Genomic DNA, 17,595 nt, shown 5'->3' on the forward strand with positions numbered 1-17,595 from the left:
AGCTAAGCTCAATTCAGGTGTTGTAGCTGAAGCAGAGTCTTGGCCTGCAGTTCCTTCTATGAGTCAATCTAAAATGTTAGTCATTTTATACTAAGCCTCTAGTTTTGTTTTATTCTGTTTTGTCTTTATGGTAGGAGTGGCCAGTCATCTCAGTTTCCCTGAAGCTGAGGGGTTTCTGAGGACATGAGATTTTCAGTACTTAAAGCCAAGAAAGTCTCAGGCAAGCCAGCACGAGTGGGTCACCCTGCTGTTATAATATATTTCAGAGTCGTGTTTTATCTCTGCTTTGCTTTGTAAGTTGCAAAGCCCTTTGGCATAAAATTTTGACCTGGAGTCACAAAAGCAAACGAAGGAGCATGCGCTCTGCTGGCTTTATATAAACTACACTCATAAGCCCTTCTTCCTTCTCCCATGTCACTTCCAAGGTGACAGGATGCCTGTTTGTCCCTGCTCCTCCAGAGCTCGTGGAGTCACTGAGAGAGAAAGCCTGTGTGTATGCTGAGACCCGCAGGGGCAGGAGATTATGCTGAATTCAGGCTTGGTTGTGTTTAGCACCTGGGGACTTCACTCGGCAGCACCTGTAATGGAGATTCTGGATCAGCTAGACCCACTCTGCGCATGCGTGTGGGGTGGGCGGGTCAGAAAAGGAACAAGTTGGCTTCTGGGGCAACGTGGATGGGACTTGGCCTTTGCGAGAGGGGAATTTTCTGAGCAACCAAACAGCCCCAGGAGGCTGAGACATTGGGCTCTGCCTCTCTCTCTGCCGTGGGGAAAGGGGCACAATGTAATCCTGTCATCCTCTGGGAAGTGGTACCTCTGCTTCTTGTCAGTGCAGCATGAGAGGAGCACATCTGTGTGTCAGGAGGAGGCCTCCAGCTCAGGGCCTTCTAAACCCTGGGATCATGAACGGGCAGGGGTTGAGATGCTGGGCTGTAGGAAGGCACGAGGGCGGGTCTGTTCGGAACCAGCCTGGTAACTCCTTGTATCTCCTCCAGATCCTGAAACCTGCAAGTGCCCACTCTCCAACCCAAGTGAGAAGCCGGGGAAAATCACTGTCCCCCCGAAGGAGGCAGGCAAGCCCCCCAAGACGGCTCGGCAGGCGAGACAAGTCGTGAGTAGTATTTCCTCTTCCCCAAATTAAGGCCTAGCACACACGTTTGTGAGGTTGTCCTGGCCCTTGGGGATGAAGTTGTGCCCTGGGCTCGGCATTTGAACCAAATGGTGATCTCCAAGAGATCTGCCCCTCATTCGGTGGACATCTCTTATGCAAAAGGATCCACCATGCACATCACCCCCAGTGCTCTTACCCTTCTGACTGTCAGCTGTAGACACAGTTGGAGGGATAAGCCCCAGATAGTGTGAGACGGAGAACAGTGCGAAGTCCTGACATCATGGAAGGAGCATTGGCCTTAGAATTAGGAAACCCATGTCTGGAGCCAGCTCAGCTGCTTAAGGAGCTATGGGGTCTTAGGCATGTCATGCAACCTTTCCGGGCTCAAGTTCTCTCACCCCAAAAATGAGATTGTTAGAAATGATGAACTTGCCTAAAACCTTAGCCTTCTGTGCCCAGCAGAAAGTGCAATCGCCCTCCATGGATGGTGGCGTCAGAAATACCACTAGGCTCATCCTCTTCCCTGCTTGACTGTATCCTCCCCTGTTTTAGCCCTGAAGCTAGTGATTTCACACCTGCATCTTAGTTCAAAATGACCCACTTAAGAAATGATGGATTGGAGATGCTGAGGCTACCCAAGGTAACCAGTGATAATCCCCTGGCAAATATGTGGGTCATAATTACACTGGGAAAAACTACTACTTTAATACCAGCAGCATGCTGTGTCTGTCACATGGGTTCTCACCGTGCAGGGGACCGAGTGGTACAGGGCACAGAGGTCAAGCTTGGGCCCCGGCTCTGCTGCCTATTAACCTTGCAGCCTGGGCAAATCCCTCGGGAGCCTGAGTTTCCTCATCCATCAAAGAGGATAAAAATGCTTTCCTTGCCTATATCACAGGGTACTGTGAGGATCAAGTTAGAAGACGTAATGAGAGCGATTTGTTAATGGTGAACTGCTGTACGCAAGCATATCATTGTCACATCAGTTCTGTAGAGGGAGAAGGGAGAGTTGTACGGTTTTCCTTTTTAGATGAAGAAAGCAGAGCACAGAAAAGGTTTGTCATCTTTTGCTGTGTCGTGTAGCTGGCCAGTGATGGCACTGGGGCCAGAACCCAGGTCTCTTGACTCTGGGAAGGTGGCGGGGGAGGGGAGCATTGGTTCTGTTTTTGGAAGAATAGGACAGGACCAAGTATTGTCAGTTCTGAGGAAGGTTTCCTGTTCATCGCCCCTCCACCTCCCACTGCCAATCCCAGGCTTCAGCATCTACAGCCAGGAAGGTCTTGGGCAAAATGACTGGAATCCAGGGTTTGAAAGGGGAGGAATGACGAAGCAGGAGGGTCAGGTGCTCCTGTAGCTGAAGGTCAGTCAGGGTGGTTTCAACATAGGTGTGTCTTTCTAGGGAGCAAGATGGCTTCAAGCCTTTCATACATGGCCTCTGACCCTGTTCCTGCCCCTGATGCTGACGAGCACCCTTGACCTTGACCCTAACCCTGTCTGTCCTCCTCTCTGATTCTAACATCCGTTCATTGCTGTCCCTGAACAAAGTAGCAGTTGTCTCACAGGACTATGGACATGTCAGCCCTTCCCAGAGGGTCATTTGGCATAGAGTGAGTGACCCAGAAATGGGAATCTGGTGGCTCCTGAAGCAGGGGAGGGGGCCCTTTAATCTGATTGATTATCCTTTCTGCCCGTGGAAGCCTGAGTCCTTTCCTGAGGGGCTCCCACTCTTCAGCAAACGTTGAGCAGTCCATAAAGTCTTTCTCTCCCCTTGAGACTCTGGCGTCCAGGGTACAGGAAACCCTAGGCATTCTACCTGACGGATTTATGCACAGAATGGCAGCCGTTGGTTTTTAAGGCGATTCCTGTCCGAGTCATTTCACTTGGATCCACAGGAACTTTGCAGTCCAAAATATACTAAGTTTTTAACCAGAAAAAGTTACTGTGATTGCCCAGGGATGGTAAAGCCAATAAGATCTTAGAAACTGGTTGTAGAGACAAAAGTCAGGATGACAAGCTGCTGGTGATGGTGGTGGTATTGGTGGTGGTTTGAGTGGGGTAAGAAGGTGAATTTGAGTTTGGACTGTGGACTCTGAGGTGCTTCTTAGGCACCCAGGGAGCAGGGTGTTTGTTGTAGAAGTTGCTGAAAATGCAGATCTGGAGTTGGAGTATGTTGGGAAATAAGAGATCATGCTTTTAGAGCCATCTCCTCAGAAGTGACATTTGAAACAACAGCTGGATCAATTTGCAAGGAAAGAAGGGAGAGAAAAGAGAAAAAAGAAGTGATGTCAAGGTCCTGAGTGGGCCAGAGGAAGAAGAACCAGCGTAGTAGATGTGGATGAAACAGAGGGCGAGAGAAAAGATCAGGAGTGTGGAGGTGTACGCCTGTGCCCGCAGAAAACAGTGGGGAAGAGGGAGGGTTTAAGGGGGATGAGGAGGTAGAAGTTGACGACCGTACATCAGATGGCTTTGATCCTGCTGGGGAAGGAGGCCTGGTCATCTGGTGGGAGTGAGGAGGTGGGTTATCAGTACAGGGTGAAAAAAAGGGCTGCACACAGGGCCCATCTGAGGAGAGACGGAAGGATCCTATAACCCTGTTCTCAAGCTTGAGCAAACCTAGAACCCCCCCGGAGGGCTTGTTCAAACAGGTTTCCGGGCCCTGCCCACAGCCTTCCTGATTCAGCAGATCTGGGTGGGGCCTGAGAAGGTGCCCTTCTCACACGTTCCCTGGTGATGCTGCCGGCCCAGGGACCACACCTGGAGAGCCACCGTTTGATCAGTCAATGTGGGAGAACTGATTTGGGGCGTGACCTTAAAAAAAAAAACGGAACGTCAAGATGAAGGTCCTACGTCTGCTGAGAGGGGCGGATGAGGCCATTGAGTGTGGTTCAGGGGCTCAGCCCTGCCTGGTCCTGCCTGGGCCTCTGGATAATGAGGTTGCTGGGGTGAGGTTAGAGGGTGTGGCCAGGGTCTGGCCGCGTGGTTGGGCCCCACTGAAGTCACTCTGGGAGGAACCCAACTGGTCTTTCTCCTGTGGGCCAGATAGAGAAGTCGTGTTCTCAGTCATCCCCCAGGCCATGCCCCTGCTCTAATCTGCAGCTACTTTGTCGTGCAGCCAAGGCACGCAAGCACGCCGGTGCCTGCAGAGGACGGCTGTTAGACTGCCTACGATGTGAGTGCAAAGCCACTCTCTAGTGTCAGGGCCCACCCTCCCGAGGCGTGGGAGTGGGCCTGGGAAGGGGGAGAAAGACTCCGGAGAGGGCGGTAGTCCCCGAGGGGTCAGGAAGGAAGACGTGCAGGGAGACGAGATTCAATTCCATCAGCCTCCTTCGTGCCCTGAATTGGTCCCAGCTGTAGTCGAGCAGGCCCCAGGAGCACACAGGTGGCGGCTCATGGTTCCGTGAAAATGTAAACTTTTCCGAAATGGTGAAGAGTGGCTGCAGCCAGCCTCTGAATCCCTTGGACTCATGACCCTTCTCCGCAGCCCCTTCTTCTGGGCAGAGCACTGGTTCCCAGGAGTCTTCCTTCATAAACTCCTCCCAAGGGTCAGAATATGGGGATTTGTTTTTTCACAATTAGGGCCAGGTGGCCTTGGTTGTTTGCCCATCAAGGGAACCCAGGTGGCTTGTGGGTTCTTATGGACAATTTGATGTGAGCAAATCCAGTAAGACCACGGTTATTCTTGGTGGTGGAAGCCCCTGCCGCTTCTTTTCTCCTAGTGTCTGGAGGTCAGGAGAGGAATCTAGAGGGCAAATATCTTGGCTGAAGTTTCACAGTGGATGGAGGAGTTACAAGGAGGGAAGAGTCTCTCCCCGGTTCCTCCTAAACCCTGACTTCTGGGTTGCAGGGCTGGGTGAGGGATGGCAGGGGCCACCATGTAGGAAGAGAGGGAAGAGAGATGCAGGAGGTGAGAGTAAAAGGAAGGCTGTGAGAGGTGGGGACCACGGGAAGAACTGAGCACCAAGCCCCTCCATCCCTCTCCAGCTCCCAGCCTCCGCCATTGCAACAGACTAGAATCCAGGACAGCCTGGTTCCTAGAGGTGTGTCTGGAGAAAAGCAGCTTCTCAGCTTCTACCCATGGCCTTCACCAAGCAGGCTTTTCTCCAGGTAATCTTGCTTTTGGCTAGGAAACGAGAAAGTGACAGATTTGACTATGACCCAATAACTCCATCAAACTCTGGGCATCCTACTGTAGCATGGTCAGGACTAGGAAGGGTTTGGCGATTCTCACTGTGTTATTATTTCAGCATTACCTAAGGCCATCAAGTCATTTCTAAATGTGTTGGGTGCCACAGGGAAGCCGGGGAGTGGCCCAAAGGGTGGAAAATTACCATAACAGGCAAGAGGCCCATCAGCTGTGGGGCCCCAGCCCCTGTCTGTGTGTGGATAATTTTAGTGGCTTTATATCCCCAGCCACCACCTCCCTGCAGCTGGAGCTACTTCCAGCCCTGCATTCCTCTCCATTTTTGCACATGTCTGAATAATCCTTCTAGGAAGGAGGATCGGTGTCACTGGGTTGCCGGAGAGTCAGCTGAGTGGGAGGAGGGCAAGTAGCAGTGACTACGTTAGTGTCAGCTGAGACAAAGTTTCGAGAGAGAAACAGGGACTCCTCCACCCCTCCACCCACGAGTCCTTTCTCGTACGTACTCGCTGCTCCTCTAGGAGTGTTTAGAGAACCGTCCGCACAGAACAGTCAGGCTGTTTCCTGAAGTTCTTACAGAGTCAGGGAGATGGAGGTTGAGATCTAGGTGTAAAAGGCCTTTACTGAACTTGAACCAACTCCTCTACAACTCTGGGCCTCAGTCCCCACTTAGCTCTTCACTGGGGGGTGTTCACAGAGGTTCTCGACAGGAGCCAGGGCGCCGCCTGGGGGAGAAGGGTTAGAAGTGCAGTGGGAGGGGAGGGTTTTGCGTATCACAGTGGTAACGCCCCCCATTAGGGCCTGGGAGCCAAGATGGTAAATGCCCTGCAAAGCTAGGAACGACCATCCTCCCCCGTAAAGAACCATTCCACCTAAAATGCTTCCACTGAGAACCCCAGATGCTCCCTGGGGTCCTTTCCATCTCTGACAGTCCACAGCTCTTGGCCTGCTGACTGTAGCCTGAACCCCGGGGGCGTGGGGGTGAATGGACAGTGGTTTTCTGGCTGGGCTGCCTGTGTTCGCATGAAAGCAGCTCCTACCAACTGGAGTGACCCCGAGGAGCATTCTTCTGAACTGGGGCGAGAGTCCCTCGGGACCCACGAGACCATCTTTGTCATCTCTCCCCGTCTGGCTCCTTTTTTCCCCCTCTGTCTCTGCTCTCTTCTTTGCTGTTCACGATTTTTTTTTTTTCCTTCTCTTTGATTTCCCTTCTTTGTCGTCTATCTCGAGGGCACTTCGTGCCTCCAGTGGGCTTTACTCACCCTGCTGGAGACCCTCAGGGTCGCAGAGGTTACTCAGCCCGGTGAACGGTCTCCTGTCACTGCTGGGCCGCAGCTGGATGAGGGAATTCCTGCTCCGTGCTATCACCAGGCTCATGAAGACGCCTCCAGGCAGCTGGTTGAGCGAGGCCCTCAAGTCATTTCTAAATGAAGTCATGATGTAGTCATAGGAGAAGCAGTTTGGTTCTATGATCTAATCACATCGAAGATATTTTGAATGGGGCCCAAGAAGTCATTCTCTATAGACCCCAAATGAGAAAATCTCCCCAAGGTGGGGGAAAGGGGAAAATTGCCTTCACATGGAACGTAACAGGGGCACAAAGAGGGAGAGAAAACTAGGAAGGTTATGGAGGGAGAAGTAAAACCTCCACGATGATGTGGGGTTTCTTTCCAGGAGCCCAGAGAAGGTAGTCTCCAACTCAGCAGCCTGCCCTGCTTCGTTCCCCAGGGGATTTCATACGGTCCAGGGTCCCCGGGGATGCTTGAAGAAACCAAGATGGAGTGATGGGCCTCATCAGGAAAGACTGCCTCTGGCAGAGTGAGCCAAGATGGCTCTTGGTCTCTGGCCAGAGCTCCTGCCTGGGGAGGGCTTGAAAGAAAGGGCAGAGGGCTGGAGGATCTCTTCAGAGCCACGTCTCTCTTGGCTCAAGCCTGTCTGTTCACATAGCAGCCTCAGCTGTCTGCCCTGTCAGCTGCCAGCAGTGGTGCCTGCGGTCCTGGGAAGTAAGGAATGTGAGCGAGGCGCAGGACTGGCTTTGAATGAAGGTGACAGGTGGGAGGGAACCACCCCGCCATCCCAGTGTTCGTCCCTGAGGCGTACCCACATAGGCCATGAGTCCTAAATCAGGGCCTGGCCTGACCTGACTGCTGCCAGACTAGACCAGAGAGGAGGGCCTGGGGTCTCCCTGAACTTGTGAATGCTGGGCCAACACCATCCCTGATTTAGTCCATTCCACACCCTTAGCACTGAGGACCGAGAGATTAACATTGCTCCTTTACCATATATCCCTTTCTCAAATCCAGAGACCACAAGGATCACAGCTAAACTGGTCCTTGCGAGCGTGTGGTGTGTGGGGACGGTGCGTGTGAACACGGGCACATGCACCCCGCACCCTGAGGGGTTGTGACCTCAGGGGAAACAGGAGCAAGAAGCGTGAGCAGCCTGACTGATGGTCTGTGCGTCCCCATCAGGCGGCCCTGAACTGGACAGAGCTGAGCCCTGTCCCTGAATCAGTATCTCACACTCGTAGGGGAGAAGCAAGAGGTAAATTTCCACTGGAAGAAAGGGGAACGGATTCTGGCTCCACTGAGCTGCCGTTTGTCTTGGTAACCCCGAGACTTGCAAGGTGCTTGGCACAAAGTGCTGCTTAATAAATTGTTGTGAATGAATAAGTAGCAAGCAAGTTTCAGGAGCCCTGCTGTCTGGCTGCCACTCAGGCCCTCTGACCCATCCTGCCCAGTGACGGCTTGGGGGCTGGGGAGTTGAGACGTGAGGAGAGGAGATGCCCCAGACACAGCCCTTAGTCAGAGCGACAGAAAGGGCACTGCGTGGTTTTAGGGAAAACCCTGTAGGCTTTTCCTCCACTTACTGCCTCTTTCCCGAGAGCCAGTGTCACACAGACTACACGCCAACTCGTTGTTCAGCCCCAGGATATGATGTTGTCCCCGCTTCTGTCCCCAGCATGGTGCCATCACTTTCTGGTTCTGATGCTTCTTGCGGCTTCAACACCAACATCCAATTTAGCCGAGCTCTTCCTCCTCCCTGAGGCTGCCTCAGGGTTTGTGAAAGACACGATGTGCCACCTGTAGATGGTTCACTCTCCCCGAACTGTCAAGGTGTAGTTAGCGAACACGAGGGGGTGTGGTGAATAGCAGTGGCACGTCTCACAGAATACCTTCTCCGTGGAACAGTTGCCCTGTCCTCCGCCGCCCACCTCCCCCTCTGCATAGCTCCGCTGCGGCTGACTCCTGGGATGCAGGCCTGAGGGTGGGGCTGAGGGTGGACCTGGGACCAGGCCATCCAGCCGTCACCCTGGTTCACCCTGGATACAGGTGAGGCTGGGATTTTCCATTTGTGCTCGGAGAGGAGTGCCCCCTTTTCCATCCACAAAGTGCATCAAAGGAAACCTGAAGTCCCTACCCCGCTTCCCCTAAAATAGAAGGTGCCCGAGAGCTTTCCAAAGGAGAATCTTTGATTTCTTTTCCTTGTTTGGACTGGGGAGGGGTTTGGAGAAATATATTGTTCTAAAATAATAACCCTGGATCTGATGCGAGGTTCTGGGCAAGCGCAGACCCGGCTGAATCATCATCCTGGTGCTTGTGTTTCTTAAAAATAAACCCCCTTGCAATATTCTAATTATAGCCAGGGGAGCACTTGGAAGAGGCCTCTCCACACACAATAGCTCCCCCAGCTCTGGCCCTGAGACGAGCTGGCAAGGACTGAACAGTATTTCTGGCTAGGTCCACGGGCAGGTGCCATGCTGTGATAACCCACTTCTGCCCTTCGCCAGGCCAGGAAATTGTAGCCAGTGTTGCTGAGAAAGAAAAGGGTTTCACCTTACGGATAGGTCACCAGGAATCTCAGTTTAACTCATTTTCTGCCAGTGTTAACCTTTTTTTTTTTCCTCTTCTGGGTTCTGGGCTCTTGGGGGAAGGTGGGAGGGGTGGAGATACAGAGGAAGGAGACAGCTTAGTCCCTTTCCATTGGAAGCCCCCAAGCTGTCTGTCGTTGCAGAACCACATTCAGCTGTACAAGTAGGCAGGTTCCCCAAATAGCTTTCGGAGATAAGGTAAAGCCTCTCTTACACAGAAAAAAAAAATTCTTCCTACTTGTTAATTCTTCAAATGGTGTCACGGTGGCTTGAATTCCTGGCTTAGGACTTTGTTAAAATAAAAATATCCCATGACAAACGTAACAGAATGAAGTCCTATCAGCCGTTTACACGTTAGTCAGAACTAGACCAAAATTTATCGAGAGGTACAGGTGCAACAGTGGGGATTCACAGATGAATTTACTTGATCCCCGCTCTGAAGTTGTTTGCAGTCTCTGAGGCAGGCACAAGGATTATGAACCTTCGAGATTCTTTAGCAGATGTACAAGAGGAAACACCAGCGCATACAGAGCAAGGAGCAGTGTGCTGTGGGGAGAGGAAGTCAGAAAATACTGCAGGGGAGAAGTGGCTTCTGGGTTGGTTCTTGAAAGGATGACAAGAAGACATGTGGGAGGCATTCCAAAAGCCAAGGTGCAGAGGCAGGAGTGGCCTGATGTCATCTTCAGATGCTTGGGAGGATACTTTGTGTGGGGAGCGGGAGGATGGGGGCCAGTTTGCATCTTGGTCAAGCGCATGGGCTCTAGATCCTGGGGAAGAACTCTGGTTTCCACCACTTGCTAACCACACGACTTTGCTTTGAGCAAGCTTCCTAACTTTTAGTGCCTCCCTTTCTTTCTTTGTAAAATGGGTCGTAAGGCTATCAGCGCCATAACATTATGGTGAGAATGAATTCACCCATGTAAACTGCTTAGAACAATGCCTGGCACAGAGTAAGTGCCTAATAAATAAAAGCTGTTTATAACGGTGATTTCTCAGCACCTGGAAGGCGCGGGGAACTGGTGGAAGTGATAAGGAAAGGTTTAGAAAAAGGAGGCCAAAGAGCCCCAAATTATTTATTTATTTATTTATTTTTGGTCACACCGCACGGCTCATGGGATCTTAGTTCCCTGACCAGGGATCGAACCCGGGCCCCTGGCAGTGAGAGTGCTGAGTCCTAACCCCTGGGATGCCAGGGAATTCCCATAAGAGCCCCTCATTAAAGCGCATGTGTTTTCAAGGGTGCTGAGAGCAGAACATGGGAAAGGTAAAGGGAGAAATTTTCAGGGCACAGAAAGTTCAAAAAATATGAAAATTCTGTTCCTCAGGGCTGAGGGGCTCCAAAACGAGGAAGCCAGGAGAGTGGCCAAAAAGTGGCTTCTGAGGAGGTGGCAAGCGTGTGGTTTGTGCCTGTGGCCTGTCGCTGCAGTGACCCCAGGGAATCCCTCGTTACAGGGCTGAGTGGGTGGGGTTTGTTCTCTCCTTGACCTACCCTGTCACCTGTCCTGCCACTGACTTTCTAGCAGATGCTGTTGGTCAGAGGACCGAGGGAGAGAAAATAGGTCAGTGCAGATTTATCCCAACACCTGAGAAATGATACGAAGCTAGGGTCTTACTAGCATCATTCTCATATATGAAGGGCAGCACCTTTAGAATCTTAGAAGGAGGAGAGGTGTGACTTACTGTTGAGGAAGATGCCAGGCCAGGAAGAAAGCATGTGCGAGAAAGGTTCGGAAACTGGGGTGAGCTAATTGGTAGGTGCTGCAAGGACCATGGAGCAAGGGATTCTCTTGTTAAGCACAAGGGATTGCTAAACTTTCAGAGGCAATGGGAGGTCTAAAGAGCTGCCATGGTGGAAAATTATTTCAATTGCTATAGGAAATGATCCCTACTGAATCCTTTTCTAAAGCAAGGAATGCACATGGGTACTTCAAGCTTATCCTTTGGCCAGTGGATTTTTTTTTTTAATTTATTTTATTTATTTTTGGCTGCATTGGGTCTTTGTTGCTGCGCGTGGACTTTTCTCTAGTTGCGGCGAGCGGGGGCTACTCTTCATTGCAGTGCGCAGGCTTCTCACTGCACTGGCTTCTCTTGTTGCGGAGCATGGGCTCTAGGCGTGTGGGCTTCAGTAGTTGCAGCACGTGGGCTCAGTAGTTGTGGCTCGTGGGCTCTAGAGCGCAGACTCAGCAGTTGTGGCGCATGGGCTTAGCTGCTCCGCAGCATACGGGATCTTCCCGGACCAGGGCTCGAACCCGTGGTCCCCCGCATTCGCAGGCGGATTCTTAACCACTGCGCCACCAGGGAAGCCCGGCCAGTGGATTTCTGACTACTGAATTTTCTAAAAGTGGGGCACACTGCGGAGGGGGGAGTAATTTACCTTTCTAAGCACATTTGCCTTAGGCTGATGCTAACTTAAGGGGAGTCCACTTGAGGGAGAAAGTCCCATATTAGCTATTTGTAAAGACAGCACCACGCCAGGCAAGGAGACAAAACAAACTTCTTTCAGGCTTTATGACAAAATGAACAAGATATTGATACATACGGACTGTGAACCTGGCTTGTCTGCAAAAACCCTAGTTCTCCCCACATTAGTTGGCCAAGGACTAGGGCAGAAATATAAGTTTAAGTTTGAATCCTCAAGCAAAAGCGTGCTCCCTTTAGCCGTCAACTCAAGAATGGCTCTTGCAGTGGTCCGTGGGAGCCACTCTACCAGGCCTGAGGCAGTGGCTCTGTTTATAGGGAATGGCTAATCTCTAGGGCATGTATGCGCTGGAGGACACCATTGCCCTGAAGGTCAGAAGCCTTAGGCTCTTTGATACAATGAGGGGTGTAGGGCAAGGAAGTATTGGGATTTCTACCCACAGTCGACCATATTTATCAGCATCATCTGTGTATCCTGGGCACCATGAGAAGATACACAAAGGAATGAGAGGCATGATTCCTGACCAATAAAGCAGGGCACGTGGTCCAGCTGAGAAGTAAGCCCCGTGCAACGGAGACAAGAAAGGTTACAAGTTATTTTAGTAGTGCCAAGTAGCAGGTCAGGGAAGGTTTCTGGACCACTTTGGATAATCTAGTTTCAGAGGGAATGATCATAGACTGTTAATGACTATTCAGAAATGGGACATCTCTGAAAACAAGAAAGGAAGGGAGAGAGGGAGGAAAGAGGGGAGAAGGAGGGCCAAGGAGAGAGAGAATGAGAATGAGAATGTGAGGGGTGGTAGAATTTGTTGCCGAAACTAAGCCTGGTGTCCTGTATCGAGCAGCACCCTATGTAGAAGCTAGCTGTTGATTTCTCGTTCTAGCAACACTAAATGAGTTGGACCACATTCATGCCAGGGGAAAAACAAATTTACTGCTAGGAAATCTTTCAAAGGTATAAACCAAGAAACTTTTAAACAATTATATTTTCATTTTGGTCTCTCTCTTCTTTTTTTAACACTTAAGACAAGGTTCAAGTGTAACCTAAAAATGTCTTTGATCTTCTTGTAAAAACATGAAACTTTTCGATTAGAACTCAGACATACTGGTTTACAATCTGGGTTATGTCTTACCAGAGAAGGTGAGGAGGAGGCTCATTTTAAAAATGGAAAAAATTGTGAGATAAATCATGAGAACACTTAGGTATGATTTTATACTGGGAAGTCACCTAGGAAGTATCTTTAATGAAGACAGATGATGTGCTACTGAATGATTTCTTTCCCCACCTTGAAGTACTTTCTTACGACTTCCTATAAATGCTTGGGTGTACTGTCATATTGGAAAGTGCTTGAGAAAATGTATTTAGGGAAGAGAGGTGATTTGCCACTGAATGATTTTCCACATTGACCTGCTTTTACAGATGAATTCTAAAAGATTCATCCTGATTTTATACCCTCAATCCTGCAATAGTGACTGAGAATCTCCACAAGAACCTGAGTCACCTGAGACATTTTGTAGGTGCTGGGCTTCCCCAGGGCACCAACACGAGGCGGCCAAGGTTTCTAGGAGAATTTGGTTCAGATGTTCAGTTCTACTGTAGTCAGACTTTTTTAGACACTTGCAAGGTTTACAGAAACTAGGTTTCAGAAGTTACAGTGTGACCAAATTCAGGCTTAAAGTTGAACAAACTCATTCAGCAACCTGTAAATTTTTTTTTGAACTCTACATTGAAAGCCTATTAAAAGGTTCCTTAAAACCTATAAAGGTGGACTTCAGAAACAAGAGGTGGAGTTGGGAGCTAAGGCTGGTGTGTGTGTGTAAGGGGGGGGGGCAAATACCAAAAGGGTAGAGGTCCCTGACAATACTAAATGATCTTTCTGTATCCCTTCCCCTCTCGCCTACCGTCTTTTACCCTTAGGCCTGCACTGCCTGAAAAGAAGGTGGCTGATCTCAGCACTCTGAATGAAGTGGGCTATCAAATACGAATTTAGGCCAGCCGTACAGCCGGCAACAGGGCTTCTATGGTGCTTCTGTCTGCACTTTACCCAGCATCTTCAGGAGGAACTGCAACTATTTATTAAGAACTTGTGAATTTTATTTGTAAGGGTTCACTTGGAATAGACTCTGAGTGGGTGGTAACAATTTACTTTAAAAAAATTCACGAAGGGACAACCACGAAAAGGCTAAGTAATAAACCCCACTGGGGTCAGACTGTCTCCCTCACTCCAGATAGAAAGGATAAGACCATAACTGTAGTTTTATATTTTCCCATTTACCTACATTCTTTTGTTTTAAACAGCAGTAGTAAATGTTCATGAAACCCTCTCTCCCACTTTTGATATAGTAAGGTAACTCAATCAGTATTAATATCTTTTTCAGCAATAACAGCGGCAAAGATTGGTGTTTTTTTTTTTAAGCAGTCAATATTACCTCAGCATCTTGACATCAGATATGCAAATTTAATGGTGTTTTGTTTTTTTATATTCTATTTTATTGTTTCCCCAATATTTTCCATGGGGATCTCCACAAGGTTTGGAATTTTTTTCCTGGTGCACACATGCGATGAAATTTAAGGTATTATATGCAAGTGTTTTACTAAAAAAGCACTGAAATTCTTCTGGCAATACGGGAAACCACTTTCAGGACCTTGGAGTTACTTCTTTCTTAAATCTTTCTTAAAGCATTCACTGACAACAGTTTTTGTTCTTTCAAAACAAAACAAGAAAAGCACGTTCAGAAGCTAGTCTATGTTCTGTCACTAACATTTAAACTTTGCAGAGTCCAGCAAAAAGCACACAGGGTCATGAACTGTTACACAAATTTAGCAGTATTGCAATTACCTCTGACAGTAACACACTCAGAAAGGCACAGGCCAGGAGTAGATCAGTAGGTCTTGAGAACCAGCTAACCTTGCTGATCCCATTTCACCTGATTTCGAAACTCTAAGTCAGGCCTCGATTCTGAAGGACCCACTGTTGTTAGAGATGTGTTCTGATGTCTTATATTAAGACCAAATACAACACGATGTGATTATTTTCCAGTACCTTGCTTTTAGGTACTACTTCATGATGCTTAGGAACTGGTATTGGAAAATACAATGAATTAGAGAAGCAGAACCTTTTTTTTTAATGGAAAAGTCTTCAGGTACAGTGTTACACCTTACAGTGTGATTTAGTCCACAGAGCACAGTATGAATATCCGGCCTGCATATGGTAGTTACAGTGTAACTTCTGGCTGCAGACCACACAGAATAACTCTAACAGCATACCAAGTCTCTATGTTATCAAGAGTACAGCTTACGTTTCATTTGTTTGATCAACCATGCCAACTCATGAGACCAAAAGGCATATTTAAGTGAAGTCTGCTAGTCAACAAAAGTGTTATTTCAGTCTCAGTGCTTCCCCCTCTGGTTTTCTTTGACTGAAGTGTACATCTCAATTAGATTAAAATACAGCCTAAGTTAAACATTCGGAACTTAACCACTTTCCTCAAGAATAGTACTATCAGTTAGCAGAGTTTAAAATGAGTTATCTTTAATCTTCACAAGATGAACCCATTTGCAGCCTCATGGCCACATGTATTTAGATGTTTGCAGTCGCCAGTGAATCATTTCATTCTCATTCTAAAACAATACTGACTTAGCTCTCTCTCTAGATGAAATACCATCATCTGTTTATCAATCTGAAAATATTATATCCAATAAGTAGACTACTTATAACATTGCAATCATTCTAAGAGCTTGGAATAGGATTTTCCAAGTATTAAGTACTGTCCAATCTAAAATATGGAATGCCAGTAGTTGCATAGCCTCTTGTTTCCCACAGAAAAGGGGAAAGGAATAGGAATACAACCTGTTTCTAATATGCTGATGTATAAGCCTTAAAACTGCCAACTGGCTTGATGATTCAATTAGTAACCTGATTTATTCCACACTCATTTCTTGATTTTAAGATTCATTTCCCCAAAGCAAGAGTTAGTCACAGAAACATGAAAATTAAAATGTTCTTGGTTGTTGTTATTCTATTTTTATTGCCTATAGAGTATGTTAATTTCTAAAAGATATGAGAAAGGCACCAAACTCCTACATTCTAGTGAAGTAATTTAATTGATAAGGCAAGAAAAAAAAAAAAGACATGATTTACCCCCTAGAACTGATTTTAAAACTGGCTATAATTCAAAAGATAAAAAACAAAACTATGAAGTGATCTGAAATCTAGTTTTTAAAGTTATTAATGCAAGAGAAATTTTATGCTTAAGCCATTATGGCAATACATGCAAAGTTTAAATGAATGACAGAAATTTTGATTCTAGACTACATGTTGTGCTGTTTTGAGTACACTTTATTTCAGAAAGTGATATTTAGTATTTTCTATACACTCTGAAATCATGAGCATTTCACTTTTTCTAAGTCAATTATTTCATAAGGATTTTATTAATAGATATTGGTAAATAGAACTTTGGAAATCTTAATTCAGTATTCTTACTATACCCGAGGCTTTTGTAAGCTATAGTTTTATGTACAACCTTGTACAGATTTTTTGACATGCAATTCAGAATCTTGTTTATTCTTTGGACTTTGTTCTGGCCGACACATTTTTTTAAAATCTTTTAAGAAAAACTGTGATTGTTTTAGTGGGTATTTTTCTAAGTAAATGAAAACTTGTATAATGGTATTTTAGAGAATGCCAGATAAGTGCATGTTTCAAGTTAATGTTTTTCTCATCACTTGTATGTTTATACACAGCATGGGACTTTAATAAAACCATCCTGGAAACTCAAGGATTGTTTTCCTTCTAAAAATATAAATGGTGTGATTTTTTTTCTTATTCCTCTTATTACATACTTGTCCTAGTAAACTAATTTATCACTCTCTCACCCTTGTTGTCGTCCACAATTTTCAGACTCTGTGTTAAACATCACTCTATTTTGGTGTATCTTAATTCACTTATATTTTGGTATCACCCTAAGTAATAAAGGCTGAAAAGGGTAATGAAACAGTTTAGAAGAGGCAACAAGTCAGTTACACAGCTTAGTACATCTACCACAAAATCTTCAGGCACAGATGTATTAGTACAATAATTTATTAGGTAACTCGTAGGGAAAAAGTGCAAATGACTTGACGTGAATGTTTCTCCAACCCCTTGAACTCTGGATCTTAGTTTTTTTATGAAAGCAAAGGGTTAAAAGCAGACAGCTGCTAAATTCCAAAAAAGATGATTTCAAACACACATACTGATAGCAAAAGCTACAGTAAAGCCAAAATTTCATTACTCCACAAAATATCCCTTTCTATTTAAAACTTAAATAGCATAGGGAATTCCCTGGAGGTCCAGGGGTTAGGACTCAGTGCTTTCACTGCCATGGCCCAGGTTCAATCCCTAGTCAGGGTTCAATCCCTGGTCAGGGAACTAAAAAAAAAAACAAAAACAAAAAACCACACACACACACACACACACACACACACCTGGACAGCATAGTGCTTGAGACTGGGAGATTTGGTTTCAGCAGTTAACCAAATTTAATTTAATTTTGGCAGATAAATACAAGGATCCAACAGAGTTATTAACTCTTCTGACCAAAAAAAGTAAAGACAAATGGACGTTAATTTTAGTGGAGCTTTTTTTTTTTTAATTTATTTTATTTTTGGCTGCACTGGGTCTTCGTTGCTGCGCACAGGCTGTCTCTAGTTGCAGCAAGTGGGGGCTACTCTTCGTTGCAGTGCGCAGGCTTCTCATTGCAGTGGCTTCTCGTTGAGGAGCACGGGCTCTAGGCGCACAGGCTTCAGTAGTTGTGGCTCGCACGCTCAGTAGTTGTGGCACATGGGCCTAGGTGCTCCGCAGCATGTGGGATCTTTCCGGACCAGGGACTGAACCCATGTCCCCTGCATTGGCAAGTGGATTCTTAACCACTGCACTACCAGAGAAGTCCCTAGTGGAGCTTTAAAAAGCTATGATGTTACATGGACCCTTTGGCCTCCTGTACACAAAATAATACTTCATTCTATAAGCTAAAGTAGAAAGCAATTTTATGGATTAACTCTATTGAAGTGAAGCGCAT

At 47.1% G+C, this 17,595-nt stretch overlaps 1 protein-coding gene across 2 annotated transcripts in view; it reads left to right on the forward strand.

The window, feature by feature from the left end:
• Nucleotides 1–16,317, forward strand: part of VASH2 (vasohibin 2) — a gene marked incomplete at its 5' end in the record, with an annotated part of 35,835 nt that extends 19,518 nt beyond the window's left edge. For both annotated transcript variants that reach the window (XM_082400454.1, XM_082400455.1), the window contains 2 exons: nt 996–1,111; nt 13,457–16,317. In XM_082400454.1, coding sequence (XP_082256580.1) covers nt 996–1,111; nt 13,457–13,529 — 189 coding nt within the window. In that variant the 3' untranslated portion in view covers nt 13,530–16,317. The remainder of the gene's footprint in view (nt 1–995; nt 1,112–13,456) is intronic.
• Between the last annotated feature and the right edge of the window lie 1,278 nt (nt 16,318–17,595).

Source organism: Balaenoptera borealis (assembly GCF_965194805.1).
Source record: "Balaenoptera borealis genome assembly, chromosome: 1".
NCBI lineage: Eukaryota > Metazoa > Chordata > Mammalia > Artiodactyla > Balaenopteridae > Balaenoptera > Balaenoptera borealis.